The 17,918-nt window shown below is 31.5% G+C and overlaps 1 protein-coding gene across 1 annotated transcript; it reads left to right on the forward strand.

The window, feature by feature from the left end:
* Nucleotides 1-4,861: 4,861 nt before the first annotated feature.
* Nucleotides 4,862-6,434, forward strand: LOC120161251 (cytochrome P450 94A1-like). Its single transcript, XM_039171515.1, has one exon. It carries the CDS (start codon nt 4,910-4,912, stop codon nt 6,431-6,433), a length of 1,524 nt encoding a protein of 507 aa, XP_039027446.1. The 5' UTR covers nt 4,862-4,909; the 3' UTR covers nt 6,434.
* The last annotated feature ends 11,484 nt before the right edge of the window (nt 6,435-17,918 follow it).

The following is a 17,918-nucleotide window of genomic DNA, read 5'->3' on the forward strand; positions in this document are numbered from 1 at the left end:
TCATTTAAATGTGAAATGCATGTAACTAACAAAAATGAGTCAACAAAATTATATTGATTTACTAACCGCAGCACCAATGGCGATAAACAGCAACTCAAAACGTCCATCTCTATCTGTTTTGATATGAGTTACCGACCCAGGATTTTTCAGCTTTAAATTGTGACAATAAGCTGGTAGTTGGGCAAACGATGCTTCTGGCGACCCCCTCAACAATTCCAAGGAATAACATTTGGCTCTCCAAGCTTGAGAATATGAGATACTAATCTTGAACCGAGCATTCATGTCAGTCATAATTTCATGTCCCCGATATACCATGCCATTCAAAAACATTAACTCAGCCAGAAAACCACCCACACCTTTTTGTTTGCCTGTCTATGGTGAGGAAAAACTTGGGTTCTTGAACATGTATGTTTATTAATAAATGTCCTAACTTGAAACATTTCACAATCTTTTATCCTCTTTGCAATCATACACCACGTACAGTTTTTGTCAATCATACACCTTGTTTCGAAACGATCTTTGCTTGATTTGTTAACTTTTAGTTGATAGCCATCTTCCACACATTTCGTATACAAAGCTATCTTCAAGTCTTCCTTTGTATCAAAACAATCATCTTTCTTGATACGAATAATTTTTGTGTAACAATCAACTGCTATCTTTACCAACTCTTCTTCCGGTATCTGAAGTAATTCTGGCATATTCCAGTTATACTCTCGTGGCATTTTCTTCGGGGATTTTTCTTTAGGGATTTTTTCTTCTTCTTTTTTTTCTTCAGGGTTATATGAATTACAAAATGGATGTTCAACATGTTCATTTACAGTCGTAACTTCCTCCTCATTATCATCAACAACATCTTCCTCGGTAACGGCTGTTTCATCATCAAAATTCGGGTATTGACCAATATCAAAATCATTATACGCAGGGCCTGTTTCTTCTTCTGAAAAATCGTCAAAATCCGAGTATTGACCAAGATCAAAGTCCGGGTATTGACCAAGATCAAATTTGGAATACTGACTAGTACTCATAATTTTTTTCTGTTGGCTCATCATCGTCTAACTGGTCAATACGAAAACCGGAATTTGGTGCTGAAAGTTGATTGGGATTTGGATTAGGGAAAGGTTGTGGGTTTTGAGATTGTGTTTGGTATTGGAAATGTGGTGAAACAATATTTGCTTGGTGATGAAATTGTGGTAGAACCATTAAATTTTGAGCACCATAAACTGGGGTTGAAAAACTTAGTTGATTACTACCCACTACTGACCCAACTTCACTACTTCTAGGTTCAACAAAATACAATGTAACATCATCACTTGAAACACTAATGTAAGCAATGAATCGTTCAACATCTTCATTGTCGGTTAACAAATAAACTTTACCATTTCTCTGATAAGATAGCCTAAATCCACTTAGATGCTCTAAATTCAATTTATTTGTAACACGTAACATTAGAGTTTCATAAGTTAACTTTTTTAATGACAATTTTAGTTGAAGATTCATGGGTAAAGGCATATATTGTAAAACACCATGAACATTCTCCCATGACCCTCCAAAACACAAATATATCCAAACATTATCAACATTAGATGATTTTATTATTGTAAATTAATTTACTAAAGAAACGAGCTGCGAAACTAAAACCTGTTGCCGGATGGGGAAGGATGTCGTTGGATATAGGAACGTATATCGCCGGAGAGAGTGATAGATAGAGATGGAATGAGTTACGATTTAAAGATTTAGGTTATGAGTTGCTGCTGTTGCGTAGTTATATACCCAAAACATTTGTGTTGTGAAACTAAAACCTGTTGCGAATTCAGAAATCGAGTTGCGAATTTGAAATTCAGTATTGCAATAGTCAGAATCTCGTTGCGATAGTCAGAATCTCGTTGCGATAGTCAGATTTCCGTTGCGATTTACGTATTCGCATTGCGAATTAGGAAAATCGCAACGCGAATTTGGAAAATCGCAATGCGATAGTCAGAATCGCGTTGCGAATCTGAAAATTGATTTGCGATATCGGAGATCGCGTTGCGAATTATCAATCGCATTGCGATTTAGTTGGTCATTTTGGCAAATCCAAAAAAAGTTGGTTAAAATCGTATATTATAAGGCATTTTTTGTCACTGAGGTTATTTTCTCTTAATTTATTGTAAACATATACTTCTTACAAATATAATTTTTTGAATCTATGATCTCTAGAAAAAATATTATTTTATTTTATTACTAAAATCACTTAATAATTTAAAAAAAATATTTTTAGATTATGCATGTTGTGTTGGACACTCTGTTTTGAAAACCGGACTAGACCGGCCGGTTCAACCGGGAACCGTTGCTTAATCCGGTTCAATCTAAACCGATTGAACCGCTATTAGTGAACCGGCCAGAATCGTTGAACCGTTCGAACTGGACCGGCTGAAAACCGAGAAAAACCGGGATTTTTGTTTTTTTATTTTTAAAAAAAATTAAACCAAACAACGTCGTTTGTTAAACGAGCCAAGTCGAACTCGAGTATTGCTTAGCTCGACTCGAACTTGAAAACTTTAAAAGTAAGCTCAACTCAACTCAAACTCACAAGCTAAAAATTATCAAGTAAAACTCAAACTCAAAATATAATATTGAAACTTGAACTAAAAAATGTTAGAAGCTCGATTGAAGCCTAAAATTCGAGCTTGATTGAAGTGAAAGAATAGTTCACTCAATGCTCACCAAAAGGCTCCATGATTTTGAATGTCAAATTACCTCTATTATTTATAGAAGTTAGTTGTGATGCGCTTCTATGTTTCTTAGCAATATGAGATTGTTTTGTTCTTATATTTTTACTCTTTAGACTTTTGGGACATTCTTCTATGTTTCTTAGCCATGTGGGATTGTTTTTTAAAAAAATTAGACCAAACAATATCATTTTGTTATGATTTTTTTAACCCCAAATTTATTTTTTAATTATAGTTATATAATTATATTTATTATTTAATATGTTTTACCTTAAATATTATATTGTAGTTAATTCGAATCATTTTGTTTCACTTGATTTTATGGTTTTTAACTTATATATGTTATGATTTGCTTTGAATATGACTTGTGATATAAAAAAATATTTTTTATTAAATATTTTTGATATTTTTATTTAATTTTTTAAATAATTATGACATCGTCCGATTATTTCGACCGATCAAATCGATTCAACCAATTCGATCGCTTGAACCAATGAACTACCAGTCCTATTCTAAAAACCATGGTTGGAAATGAGAAGTTTGAAGGTGACGACTTTGCTTACGATTTCTGCATCAATTATTTTCTGTTTTACTTTTTCTTTTTTTCAAACATTATCTCTTTTAATTCAAAAAAGAGAAATCATAGACACGATGTATTAGGATTTGTTTCTTTCCAGAACAAGTTTAAATAGGCATGAGTTAAATTGGATATATAAATTTTATTATACCATTGTTTTCCTTCTAGAATAACAATTTTGTTATTTGAAGATTTTAATACATCTTATCTGCCTTCCTTAGGTTCTTTTTTCTTTCTTTAATTTTCATTTAATCATCGACAACATCAATTTAATTGTTTGTTATCTACTGTTGATATAATTAATTCTCTTATTTTTTTTATACCATGTCTCTTGTTTTTCTTTTATTTTAAATTTTTTTCATTTGATTTTAAATAAATAAAATTTATGTACATATTTTTTTCTACTCTTGTGTCACGTTCCTTACGATTTTTGATACGTTTTTTTACATATCTTTGCGGTCGTTTTGGTGCTTGCACGAAGACCCTCACAGTATTTGTTTTCTGATTGATTTATCGGTGGTTACGTATAGTTAAATCTCCTCTTTGATAAAATGTTGTTTACTGATATAATCAGAATTTTGCAACAAAGCAACATGCCAAATAGTTTGATTCGCTCATCACTCTTTTATCACTTCGTAAAACACCTCGTTCGATAACGATAAAGAGTTTTTATAAAGGTTACTAAACTCTTTTAATGTTACACGTCATTCTCAAGAGAATGATTCTTTTTTCCGTATATATGAATTTAATATTTTTGTTTTTGTATGAATTTTTATAATTATTATCCTTATTTTTTTCTCTCTATGCTTGAACATGTTGTAATTATAATTCTTTATATTATTCCTATTAATAAAATCTACTTGTCATTATTAAAAAAATGATTTTGTTGGTTATGATTTTAGGGTTTCTATATAATATTTAAATTGTTTGAATCTTCAATATTAAACGGACATGTATGTTTTATAGATATAAAATCTACTTGTCATTATTAAAAAATTATTATTATTGATGATGTACATCTATTTTATAGATATAATTATTTAAAATTAATTTTTTTTAAGTGACCAACATTTTTTATAACAAAAATCAATAAGTTTATTATAGGATAAACTATACATTTAATACGATAAATATTATATTATTTCATTTTAATCATTCAATTATTTTTTAAAATCATATCTAATATTATATTTTGATTTTATTTTAATCATTCACCGTTAAAAATAGTTAAATGATCAAAATAAAATAATAATAATAATAATAATTAGATACTAAATTTACCCTTCATTATATTGTAAATCTTAGAGGATAAATTTGTTTTTGGCACTACATATTATTTTACACATTAAAATTAGGTCTGTGGCCCACCAATAGTATCATGGGCTCCATTTTAAAAAAAGAAAAAAAAACACTTTCTTGTTCATTGGTCATCCATAACCCAGATCCTGAAAAGTAGATATAGTTGAATAACTCTTGAACACTGTCGTGCTTATCTTCTAAGCAATAATCTGTTCTTTTGACACGCACGTATATGGATATATATATATATATGTATATATATTACGAATCTCTCTCTCTCCCCGGTTTCCTCCCTTCTGAGATAACCTCAACCCCAATTATTACAATGTTTATCCAGCTGTTACCCTTAATCATCATCTTCTTCCTCACTCTCCCACTTCTCTGGTTCATTCTCAACAAAGGCTCCAAATCCCAGAAATCTTCAACCAAGTCCGATGTTTTACCCAAGCGTTACCCGATAATCGGTTCCATTTTCGCCATCGTATCCAATCAAAGCAACCGAGTCCAGTGGATCACGCAGATCCTCCAGAACTGCCCCTCTGCAACTTACACTCTCCACCTCGTCTTCGGCTATCATCAGATCTTAACTGCTAACCCCGACAACGTCCAGCATATTCTCAAGACCCACTTCAACAACTACCCCAAAGGCTATTTCTTTATTAACGTTTTCTTTGATTTTCTCGGCAACGGTATCTTCAACGTCGATGGGGAGTCTTGGAAGTTCGAGAGGCAAGTTTCGAGTCACGAGTTCAACACGAAATCTCTTCGTAAATTTGTGGAAACCGTTGTTGATACCGAGCTTCACGACCGTTTGATTCCGACGCTCTCCGACGCTGCTTCAGGGAAGACTGTTATCGACTTGCAGGATGTTCTTCAGAGATTCGCGTTTGACAACGTTTGCAAGATCGCTTTCGGGTATGATCCGGCCTGCCTTTTACCTTCTTTGCCGCAATCCCAGTTTGCAGATGCGTTTGAAGATGCTACTCATCTAAGTAGCCAAAGGTTCCGTACTCCTCTTTCTATAACCTGGAGAATGAAGCGATTCTTCAATGTTGGGTCCGAGAAGAAACTCAAAATCGCCATCTCCCAAGTCCGCGACTTTGCGAAGAAGATCGTGAGGGAAAAGAAGCAGGAATTGGCCAATAATTCGTCTTTGGAATCGGTTGATCTATTATCAAGGTTTTTAGCCTCCGGCCATTCAGACGAGGATTTCGCCACGGATATAGTAATCAGCTTCATACTCGCCGGTCGCGACACAACATCGGCGGCATTGACTTGGTTTTTCTGGTTAATACACAAACACCCTGAAGTGGAGAAAGAAATCCTCAAAGAAATCAAAGAGAAATCCGATATGCCGGTTTACGAGGAAGTTAAAGACATGGTTTACATTCACGCTTCGCTTTGCGAGGCCATGAGATTGTACCCTCCGGTCCCTACGGATTCAAAACTGGCGGTGGAGGACGATGTTTTGCCGGACGGGACGGTGGTGAAGAAAGGAACATTGTTGACTTATGCTCCTTACGCGATGGGGAGGATGGAGAAGATATGGGGATCGGATTGGGCGGAGTTCAACCCGGAGAGATGGTTGCAAAGAGACGAGGCGGGGAAGCGGGGCTTTGTCGGCAGAGATCCGTATACTTATCCGGTGTTTCAAGCCGGACCCAGGATTTGTTTAGGGAAGGAGATGGCATTCTTGCAGATGAAGAGGTTGGTGGCCGGTATTTTACGGCGGTTCAAGGTGGAGTCGGCGGTGGAAGAAGGGTTTCAGCCGGTGTTTGTCGCCTATCTTACTGCTAAGATGAAAGGTGGCTTCCCGATTAAGGTGGAGGAAAGGGGGCAGCTCGATTAAGTAGCTATTAAAACAGTGATTAAGGAATTTAATCCGTGGCCAACAGGTCTGATGAATTTTATGTTATTGTTATTATTGTACATTATAATATTATATAAAAATGCTATATAATTTTAATTACATTTTAAATATTTTAGAAATTTATTTTTAAAAATTTGTAATGAGAGAATATTACATGACATTAATTTCTGTTTTGTTTTGTTTTTCGATTACGGTTGGAATTTGATTAAGAGTAAAGTATATAAATAGTTCATGAATTTTTAGGGTATTTATATTTTGATCATCGAATTTTTAAAACTTGTAATATAATCATTAAATTTTAATTTATTTTCATTTCGGTTCCTGCCGTAATTTTCTGTTAGATTTCGTTGATGTGGCATTTAATCATCCGTTAACTTTCCTATTTTTTGCTGATGTGGCTTCTTCTTCTTTACTGTCATTTTCTTGCTCATCTTATTTGGGAAGCTGCTTAAGAAATGGTCGCCGTTAAGAATAGCTGCCAGCTGAACTATCTCACTCTGAAACTAGGAGAGACCAACATCTTCTTTGGCTTCAATTGTCCTCAGAGGTACAACATCCGACAATGTCTCTGCAATAAAACACGTTTTTTTTAGGTTTTAGACATGTTTTTTCACCAATCTGTTGATCGAATAATGAAATAAAATACCAGGCAATAAGTTTTGGGAGTGGTTAATTCCTTAACAAGTCCTTCAAAGCATCTTTATGGGTTAAGAAAGTGGATGAGAGGTTGAACATTTTCTTTAATTATTTTTAATTATATATATATATATATTCATGAGCGGAATTAGGCATGGACTAATAAGAGTCTTGGTTCCTGTCAATTAATTTTTTTAATATTAATAAATTGTAAAAAAAATAATATTTTTAAAAAATAAATAAAATAAGTTTTACCTAATCATTCAATTGAAGAAATTATATTTATAATAAATAAAAAAGTATTTTGACCCCTTCAATAAATTTCTGATTTCACTCTTATATATATCAATGTGTGATTAATAAAATTTTAATTTATTTGATGTTATTGTTATTTATTTAATATTTTCTTGGAGGGTATAGAAACTCAAGATTTCAAGTGTTATTGAAAATTATAATTAAATATTAATTAGATGTAACGTTATATCTTTTAAGTAAATTAAATTTTAAGTTTTGTTTAAGGATTTAAAATTTTATGTTATAAATAAAATAAATTAGATTAAAAGAATTATTTTTGTAACATCCCAAACTACGGGTTAGTGATCAAATTGTAAAATTCCAAAATTTGGTGATTAAAGTGGAAAAATTGAAAAGTTCAATGATTTATTTGAAAGTATTTCCTGAAGGGTTGTTAGTAATTATTGAAAGAGTCAAAGGGCAAATAGGTCATTGAATAAAAAAATAATTAAATAAATTTTAGTGGGTATTATAATACCCCATGTGATGCATATGTGAAGAGATAAGTTTCCAAACTTATCTTCTTCTCGTCTCCAACGTGCCCAAGCTAGAGCAAAGGTGAGTTTTATATTTTGTTGATTATTTGTTAATTTTAAGAGTGTATTTTGATCATTATATGATAACTAAGCTTAAGGAAAGCTTAAGTTATCTTAAAATCAAAAGATGAAAAAGTTACGAAAGATTAAAGAAAATGGGTTTTTATGTAGAATTTTGAATAAGAAGGTTTGAATTTGGATGATGAATTTGACTCGTCATCTATGAGAATAAGAAATTAGAAGTGTTAGAATTATGTTTGGATAACATGGGAAATTTGGTATGATTCTTAGCCTTAAGAATTTGGATGAAATTAGTAGCATGATAAGGATTTTATACATGAAAATTGGGTGAAGTATTGATGAATTTCGAGCTATTTTGGACAGGTGCATCGATACACTATGAGTATGTATCGATGCACTAAGATAATTTTTTAATATGCATCGATGCATTAAGGGGTGCATCGATGCATTGAAGTTCGAAGTTATTTTGTGTACCGATGCACCCATAGTGCATCGATACACCCCTGAAGGAGAAATGAAATTTTGGTTCATTAAACTAGCTTGAGTTATTAACATCAAGTTATAAGGTTTAGGCTTTTGATAATCATCTAGGAAATTATATTTATGTAGATATCGAGCCTAAACAAGTTACGGAGCAATCAAATAGTTAGGATTGAATCAAAGCAAGCAAGGCTAAGGTGAGTGCATATTCATAGCATGATTATAGTAGTATATTCAGTTATAGACTTGTGATAAGTCTAGATTTAATACTTTGATATATGATTCATTTCATATTATGAAACATGATATGAGTTCATACCATATAAATTATGTGACATGAATATGCAGGAAAAGTTATATGAGTTATATGATAAAGGTATGAAAATGATGTGTTTATGAGATATATATGTTTATATGATATGATAGATGATATGTGAACATATGCAAATGACATATGTTATATGATATGAATTGAATGATCATATGCACACGTGATATGTGATAGAAGAAATGATATGAGCACATGAATATATGAGAGCTTCCAAAGTGAAGCACAAGGCGATAGACCTGAAGGTAATAGCATTCACATGCCAAGGCCAGACAGGGAGAAAAGCGAAAACCTCAGGGAATGCCTGTATAAGATTAGAGAATGATTCATGATGTTGAATGATATTCCGATGAGTTTTCAATTATATACTTCGTTAACTCATAAAATGAATGTATCGAAATAGTTAAAAGAGTTATGAGCACCCGAGCTCAAGAATGAATGTGGGGAAGGTTCTGTTGTTACAGACCTTTGGATAAATGATATGAAGATAATGTTAGAAGGTTTTCATTTCTCCAAAGTGGTGAAGTTAAATTAAGAAGTTTCGTTATTACGTGGATAAGATAAAATATGGTGAACAAATGTCACCATAAGAACGTTAAAAGATCAAATGACGTGGTTAGAATTTGTAGAAGAGTTCAATAATAAGTGCATAAGTGATACGTTTGTAAGATGAATGAAATAAGAATTATGGATTTGAAATAAATGGATAATGAAATAAATGGATAATACTATGTATAAGCAATAGTGTGGACATGATAAAGGTTTGTACTACAGAAGAAAGAGTTAGCGTTAGCTAATAAGATTACATGATGATATGTTATTCCTTAGTATAGTGATATATGTGTTATATGATGAATATATGGTAAGAAAAAGGGATTAATGATAGTATTTACAAATGTATACATTTTGTTTATACGAAAAGTTATATGGTTATATTATATGTTTATATGCCTTACTAAGTCGTAGACTTAGCTTGTGATTGTTTCACGCGTAGGTTTTGAGAAGAGGAAGATTGATAAGAGTTATGCAAGACAGGTCAGCTCTCCTTTCCAAAGATTAGGCCATAAAAGAAATGTATAATATGTATTTTGTAATAAAGAAAGTGGTTGGCATGTAAATAAAAGATTAAATACGATATGTTATAATCGGTTTTGAAAAGTCATACGATTGAGTTTTGTAATGTTTTAAACATGTTTATGTAAATGACAATTGTATAGTAATGAACGGTTAAATGTTTACAAGTTTAATGAACGTTTTACGAAAGTCACTATAACACTGCATCGATGCACAATTTTGCTTCAAAATTTTGAGCACTGTTCATGGCACGGTTCATTAATGTTCATTACTGTTCACGATACTGTTCATACATTATTTCACTGTTCATAAATACGTGTTTATCTCAAAATTTTATACCAAACACAATTGAACAATATATGATCATATTTTCTTAATATAAGTTCAAATGTTCAGTTATTTTACAAAAATAAAGGTTTTGAAATGTCAATGTGACATCTTGGACTTGAATCCGGGTTGGGTACGGGTTGGGGTGTTATAATTTTAATAACAAATTTTATTATATTTGATTTAAGTTAAATAATTAATAAATTATATATTCATAAATATATTAAATATAATATATATATATATATATATATATCAAGAAAAATAGGCATGATTCTTTTTGTGTTGTGAGGAATTATTTTTTGGGAGTTCGAACATTTGAGAAGGATTTCTAGAAACAGGGAAATGATATATTTATTGAAACATGGAAATGATATTGAATTTAATAAATTAAATGTAGATAGTTAGCGTAACCATTTATACAATATTTAGACTTCATCATTAATAATTAATTTATTATTTATATACATTGTATTTAAACCTTTGATTAAGGAGTAATCAATGTCAATTCATTTGAAAATATAAAAGAAATCATTTATTTAATAAATAGTTAACATTATTATATAAATATTTTTATCTTTTACTATTTTAAATATTTTTCTAATATAACTCAACTTTTAAAGATTTGAACCCATAATATATTTATTCATATGAAATTTTCATACAACTCTATTTGTAAATTATTATTAAAATATGTTTCTATAAAAAATATTTTTTAATTGTAATCAAATTTAATTAGATATAATAAAATATTTTGTCTTGAATATAACAAGTCAACATACACGACAAATATTGTAATAAAAAATGAAATAAAAAATGGTAAGCAATCTTTCACAAAGTCCAAATGGCATAAAACCGACAAACATGACATCTAACATACGGAAATTAAGAATAAATAAATAAATAAATAAGTGACCGCAGTTTAAAAAAAATGATATATCTGAAAGGAGGGCAAGTTCACTGCGTGATTGATTTTGATTGGTGTGTGAGATGAACGCGTCACTCTCGAGATTTTGCTCTTGTCCTTTACGTAAAAGATATGAACACACTCATCTCCCCTGCAACAACCCTCACCTAAACCAAAAATTCAAAACCCAATGAGGAAGAGAAATCAAACTCAAACTCACTTTTAGGTATTTGGTTCATCAAATATAATATTATTTTAGAAAATAAAATTATTGAAATATAATATTACATGATATATTATTAAAAATATTATATTATTGTGTTTGGTTTATTTAACAAAAATATAAAATTTCAGTGTTTGATTAAAGAAATAAGAGATTATTAGGATATATATTTTACCGAATTGTACTTGTGCTATTTTTTCAACAAGTTGAATTTTAAATATTCAAATGAAAATATTTCTATAAAATTTCATAAAAAATTATTATTTTTAATTTATATATATTTCAATAAAATATAAATTCATAAAATTTATATATATTTTTTTATAAAATTTAAAAGATAAATGAATAGAATAAAAGAGTAAATATATCATATATTATTTTAATTAATATTAATTTTTACATTATTTATCTAAAAATATATTAAAGTTTACATCAACATTGAATTAAATAATAATATGAAAATTTTAATAGATGAATCATTTTACTCCTACCAAAATATACAACGATTACTTTATTATTTTTTAGAGATTATTTTTATTTTATTAACTAGAAAACATATTATTATTATTAAAAGATATTCATATTTTTTAAGGATTGAAAAAAAATTCTAGAAAGAAGCCAAGTCACGGGGAGAAGAGGATAAGGTTAAAGGGGATGTATTTTTTAGATAATTATATTATTTTAAAGATATTTTAATCCAAACTCATGAGAATAGATAAATACTTATGTAATATGTAAGAATGACATTCCGGTAAAATACTCTTAAAAGTTTAATGTTAGAAATGAATTATTACTCTCAATTGAGAATATTTCTCATCCAAACATGAGCTTTAAATTCTGGAAAAAAAGTCCCCCAATCATCATTTCCTCCATCCAAACACCCCTTAGTTCATTTTGTATAATATACCATCGAAGAAAGATCCACAAACAACTACCCAATACAAGAAAGTAAATCTTATTAATTCCAAATCAGATGCACAATGCCTCCATCTTCATTGGCAACTATTGATTTTTCTTTAGGGTACTAAATTATATAAATGCTCATTATTCTTTTTCATTTATGTTTTCAAAATAAGAATTTGATCAATTTATAGTAAATTGATAATTTATCGTTAACAATCATTATTAAAATAATAGAATATTGATCTGGCGTATTAAATCGGCCACTGCTTCTACTCGAATGCATTATCGTTATCATAAGGAAGGGGCTGGCTGACTCCGCTGTTGTGCAGCCAAGTCGATGAGATTCAAGAAAGTGAAAATTAGGATGGCATCAAATTATCGTGTAACCCGGCGATAAATTAAATATCTTTCGTGCAAGTATATGCAGTTCGTGATGTATATGCTAGTTTAACAACACATAGATGACTCGGATCAAGGGAGCAGTAAGAGAGTAAATGGAAGACTTTTTTCAGGAGGCTGGCTAACATGGATGGGTTTTGGGGTGGTCGGGTAGTTCTCAAAATTTCAAATTATTATATATTTTAGATATTTTTATATTTCTATTAAAAATTTAATTTCATCTTCTTAGAATTTTATAAATTTATTTTCTCTTAAAATTTTAAAAGTTTGTCTCTTAACATAATATTACGCGTCTATCCTTACTGACGAAGGAGATGGTTTAGAAATAAAAGCAGCTTCGTTAAAAGGATTGTCTCACATGACCAAACGGTTCCAAATCAATAGGTTTAACGCACTATTTTAATATTTGGTTATCACAGTAACGACGATCAACGACGAGTAACCAATTGGAGGCGCTACGTAGGATTGTTGCTTTTAAAACACCCCACTTGGGAATGGGGAATGATATCTCGTGATGGAAATAGGAAGACAAGCATATGTTTACTACTAAATTTGCATACACAAGCTCTAGTAGGTTTGGACGATGATTCTAGGGAAGTGCGTTGGAGGACCACTTGGAAGTTACAAGTGCCACGTCACATAAGTGTTTTTTTTTTAAATGGCTGGTAAGTTGTAACTCAGCAATGATGGTTTGGAGAATGGTGATTAAACTTGGAAAAACTCATTGAATTTGCTTCATTGGATTTAAAGGAATGGATGGTCGTGAACTTGAAAAAACTCATTGAATTTGGCACTTCTTGTTCCTAATTATTTGTTGGAAATTATGGTATAAGACAAATAAAAGGCTCTTCGATGAAAATTTTGTGAAAAGAGAGCATTTTTGAGAGCAACCGACGATTTTAAAAGTGATCCTGATGAAAAATACTTTTCGATTGGTAGGACATCAACAAGAGGTAATCGAAGTAGCACTTAGACTAAATAGAAAAGAGAATCGGTTGGGCGGATTAACTGTGATGAGAACAGAATCATTAGATGTTGATATTATGTTATCGTAACAAAGAGAGATTTGCGTAAAGATCGTGATGACTGGTTATTAAGTTTTTCAAGAAGTCCAAGTAATTGTATAGTTCTAATTGTTGAAACTTAAACGATTCACAAAGGAGTCGTTCCCATCCGGGGGTTACCATATTTCGAATTCAATTTCAGAAAATCTCCCACAACAGTTCCCACGTCAGCTTGCTGATGGGATGCCTTAATGTGTTGTAAAATTTCTCCTTAGAAGCTGTATTGGATGAAAGAGATTGAGGTTTAGGAGAGTTGTTGAATCATTAAAAAAACCATAACTCAACTTAACAAAATTCCATCAATTTGGATCAGATAGAATTAGATTACCTTTGGTTGATTGTCATGTGAATCAGAAATTGAGCCAAGCTAAATGTTTTTAAAGGACAATCAAAACGAAACAAATCAATTTTAATAAAATAAAAAAGTCGAACCAATTTCTTGTTCTAAAGGGTTTCCCCCCCTCTCAGTACGTTGAGGCTTACCGTTTATGAGGTGCAATAGAAAATCGGGGGAATATCTAGCCCCATGCAAGTCTGGTTACGCTTCTTCCTTCTTTTTCATTGTTTCTTCTTCAAAACCTTGTGATTTGGTTTAAAAACAGGGATTAAACGGTCAAGTCACCAAAGTTTTGGGATCAAAGTTATTAATTCAAAATGACCCAACCTTAGTTTCCTTATCACTTTCCATAAATTCACACGTCAAAATAATCACACCACTTTCTCTCTATATAAACCCTCGTCCCTCCTCCAGTTTTCGACCCACTCAACCCTAGCAAACCCAAAATACTAATACCATCATCGTTTTTAATTTTTGTTGCTCCATTCTCTTCTTATCAGCAACACCAATGGCGGTCTACCTCTCTGCAATAATCCACTTTATTATCAAAGTGTTTGCTGTGTCTTTGCTATTTATTTTTGCTGGTCAATTAGCCGCTGCGGCTCGTGTGGTTCCTCAAGGTCATTCCCAGAAACCAGTCATCGGCTGTGATCCGAAAGGATACACCCCCGTATTTGGAAAATGCCCACCTCCAAATTAAATCAACTTTTCTGCCTCCGATCTCCAATAAATTTGCTGTATGTATGCATGCATGCAAGTATGTATCTCCATGCGTTCATCCGGTAGTGGTGTGGTAATTGTTTATGATATTCTGTCTATCCATCTATATATGGTATAAGTAGGGTTTATCAGCTTGCTTTGAACTAATGTTGAACTTTGTTTTCTGTTTTTCTTACTTTTGCAAGATTGTAACCTCTTCGTTACTTAAAAAAATTTCCAGACGTAGCAAATACATATGTTTATTTACATGTTCGTATACATACATACATATATATCACACATATAAAGAAAAACAATTACAGATAAAGGATTTTAGGTAAGTTAAAACTTAAAACCTTAGAAGATTTGTTGAAAGAGAACTATAAGTTATAAATATAATTAATTTATTTTTTAATGGTTGAAATCATATCCTTGTGATTGTGAACTTTAGAGTCTTCATAAAGCAAAATAATAATAACAATAACTGTATCTACGCTGGATTTGCCACTTCACCAGATTTGCTTAACTCATTAATCATCCAAATATCTTAGATTTACCCTCGTGATCTTCTTGCATTTTATGCAATGAAATAATGAAAGTATTGTTACTTAATTTATTAATTAATTGATTCGATCAAGTATTTTTAAAAAACTATTATAAAAATAGATTCATGTACCTCATTTGTTCCTTTAGCAATACCACACAATTGAGAGAAGCATAATCACACAAATCGAATTTGTGGACCAACAAGCACCGCCTTCAACAAACTGACAATGTTTTACTCTTTAATCATTAATAATATTCTTTCCAAGCAACTTTCATATTCCACCTGAGAAAGGCCTTTTCCTTCTGTTCGTCAATAAATTAAACAAGCGAGACTAAGTCCAAGTGCACAATTTAGGGTTCAAAAGCAACTAAAAAACATCATGTTCTTTCTGTTTGTTAATATATACGATCTTCATTACATCAGAGCTTTGATGCGTATTGATATCTGCATATTAGGGTTCATTGATTAATTGTTTTCCTTTTCCATTAAAAGAGGCTATTCATGATCACCTCCTTTCCCTTTCTTGGTGGGAATTCTAAGAAAATTATTCGAAAACCCTTAATCCCAGAAAAGGTCAAAGGTCAATTTTGTGATCTGCGCTTCATTACAACAAAATATGAAAGAAAGAAAAAACTAACTTTATGTTATATACTCGTTTGAATTCCACTAAGAGTGAGTTCCGCATATTTTAATGGAGTGAAGGACTATATGTTTCGCTAATTGCAGTTGGTTTTTAACTTTCTCTTGAGAACATCAATGCAAATGAAGCGCAAGCAGGTTTGTGCATGTAGAATAATTGAAAACAAAGATATATGTGGTGTTTTAGATGCTTCGTTCTCGCTTTCCAGTTCGATCATGTTAATAGTTAATATTCATAAAGCAGACGGCACTTTCCAGTTTCTTTCATTCCAAATTCCAAAGAGTTTTTTTCATCAGATTTGCTTACTTTATTCAAATTTCAAAGATCGTTAAGCAGTTTGCTATCGCATCACGGAAAGTCAGCAATCTTTGATGGTAGGTAAAGTCACCCAAATGCTTGGAAAACAATGATTAAATAGGAGACAAAAGCCTTAATTACAGCCGGCAGACACCATTGGTGAAATAAAGGCTAAGGGTAGGAGCTCAACACAATTTTAGTCTAACCAACCAAATGTAGTAAGCATCACTTTCCACCGTTAAACACTAATTGTTGTCTGCTAATTTAATATTGATTTTTATTATAATCACAGCGCATGCACTTGCTTTTCCGGTTTCTTCGACATAATGTCAGTTGCTAATCTTTCACGTATTCATTTCTGTGCTCACTACTGCTCAGTGTCTTTTAGCATTAGTCATTCGGGAAAGATTTACTAATAGTAAAATAAAACGGCAAAGAAGTTATGTAAATACTTGTCATTGACAAAGACTTGAGTGCTACTTTTGTACATCTTTGAGCTAAACTATCTTTACCTTTTCTTATATGCACCATAGTTTTTTCATACCATGATTCTAAAACTTGTTACTCTTTAATTATTAGTAATTTTCTTTTCACGTAACTTTAATATTTCTTATGAGACACTAATCAAACGATCTTAATGATTGAAGGATTGTTATTATCTCTTGAAGTTTTAGGTTTGAATACCGTGTATAATCGTTCATTATTAAATGATTAAAAATATTTGGACAGATACTATCATATATTTATCCTATATTTATAAAAAAAAATATGCCACGTGAAAAAAGCTGGGAGACTAAGTCCAAGTGCATAACTTAGGGTTCAAAACCAACTCAAAAATGCTATCATATTTCTTCTGTTTGTTAATTATACGATCTTCATTCCATCATAGCTTTACGGCGTATCGATATCTGCATATTAGAGTTCCTTGATTAAATGTTTTCCTTTTCCATTAAAAGAGGCTGTTCATGATCACCTTCTTTCCATTTCTTGGTTGGATTTATAAGAAAACCCTAATCCCAGCAAAGATCAAAGGTCAATTGTTTGATCTCGCTTCCTTATAACAAAATATGAAGAAGAAAAACAAACTTATGTTATACACTTGTCTGAATTCCACTTAGAGTGAGTTCTGCATATTTTAATGGATATGGAGTATGGAAAAGAACTCTACCAAAAGAGGGTGTGTAGTCAAGGACTATATGTTTTCCTAATTGCAGTTGGTTTCACTTTCTCTTGAGAGCCAACTTTATTTTCCATGAGAACATCAAAGCAAATGCAACGCAAACAGGTGTGCATGTAAAAGAAATGAAAACAAAGATACATGTAGTATTTGAGATGCTTCGTTCTTGCTTTCCAGTTTGATATTCATTAGTAAAACGATGCTTCATCATGTTAATACTTAATATTCTTAAAGCAGACGGCACTTTCCAGTTTCTTTCATTCCGAATTCCAAAGAGTTTTCTTCTTCAAATTTGCTTACTTTATTCAAATTTCAAAGATTGTTATGCAGTTTGCTATCTCATCACGGCAAGTCAACAATCTTTGATGGTAAAGGCGCCCAAATGATTGGAAAACAATGATTAAATAAGGGACAAAAGTCTTAATTACAGCCGGCTGACACCATTGGTGAAATAAAGGCTAGGGCTTAACACAATTTTAGTCTAACCAACCAAATGCAGTAAGCATCACTTTCCACCGTTAAACACCAACTCTTGTCTGCTATTTTTATATTGATTTTTATTATAATCAAGGCGC

The sequence above is a fragment of the Hibiscus syriacus genome, unplaced genomic scaffold (genome assembly GCF_006381635.1).
Source record: "Hibiscus syriacus cultivar Baekdansim isolate YM2019G1 unplaced genomic scaffold, ASM638163v2 tig00111398_pilon, whole genome shotgun sequence".
In the NCBI taxonomy this organism is placed as follows: Eukaryota; Viridiplantae; Streptophyta; class Magnoliopsida; order Malvales; family Malvaceae; genus Hibiscus; species Hibiscus syriacus.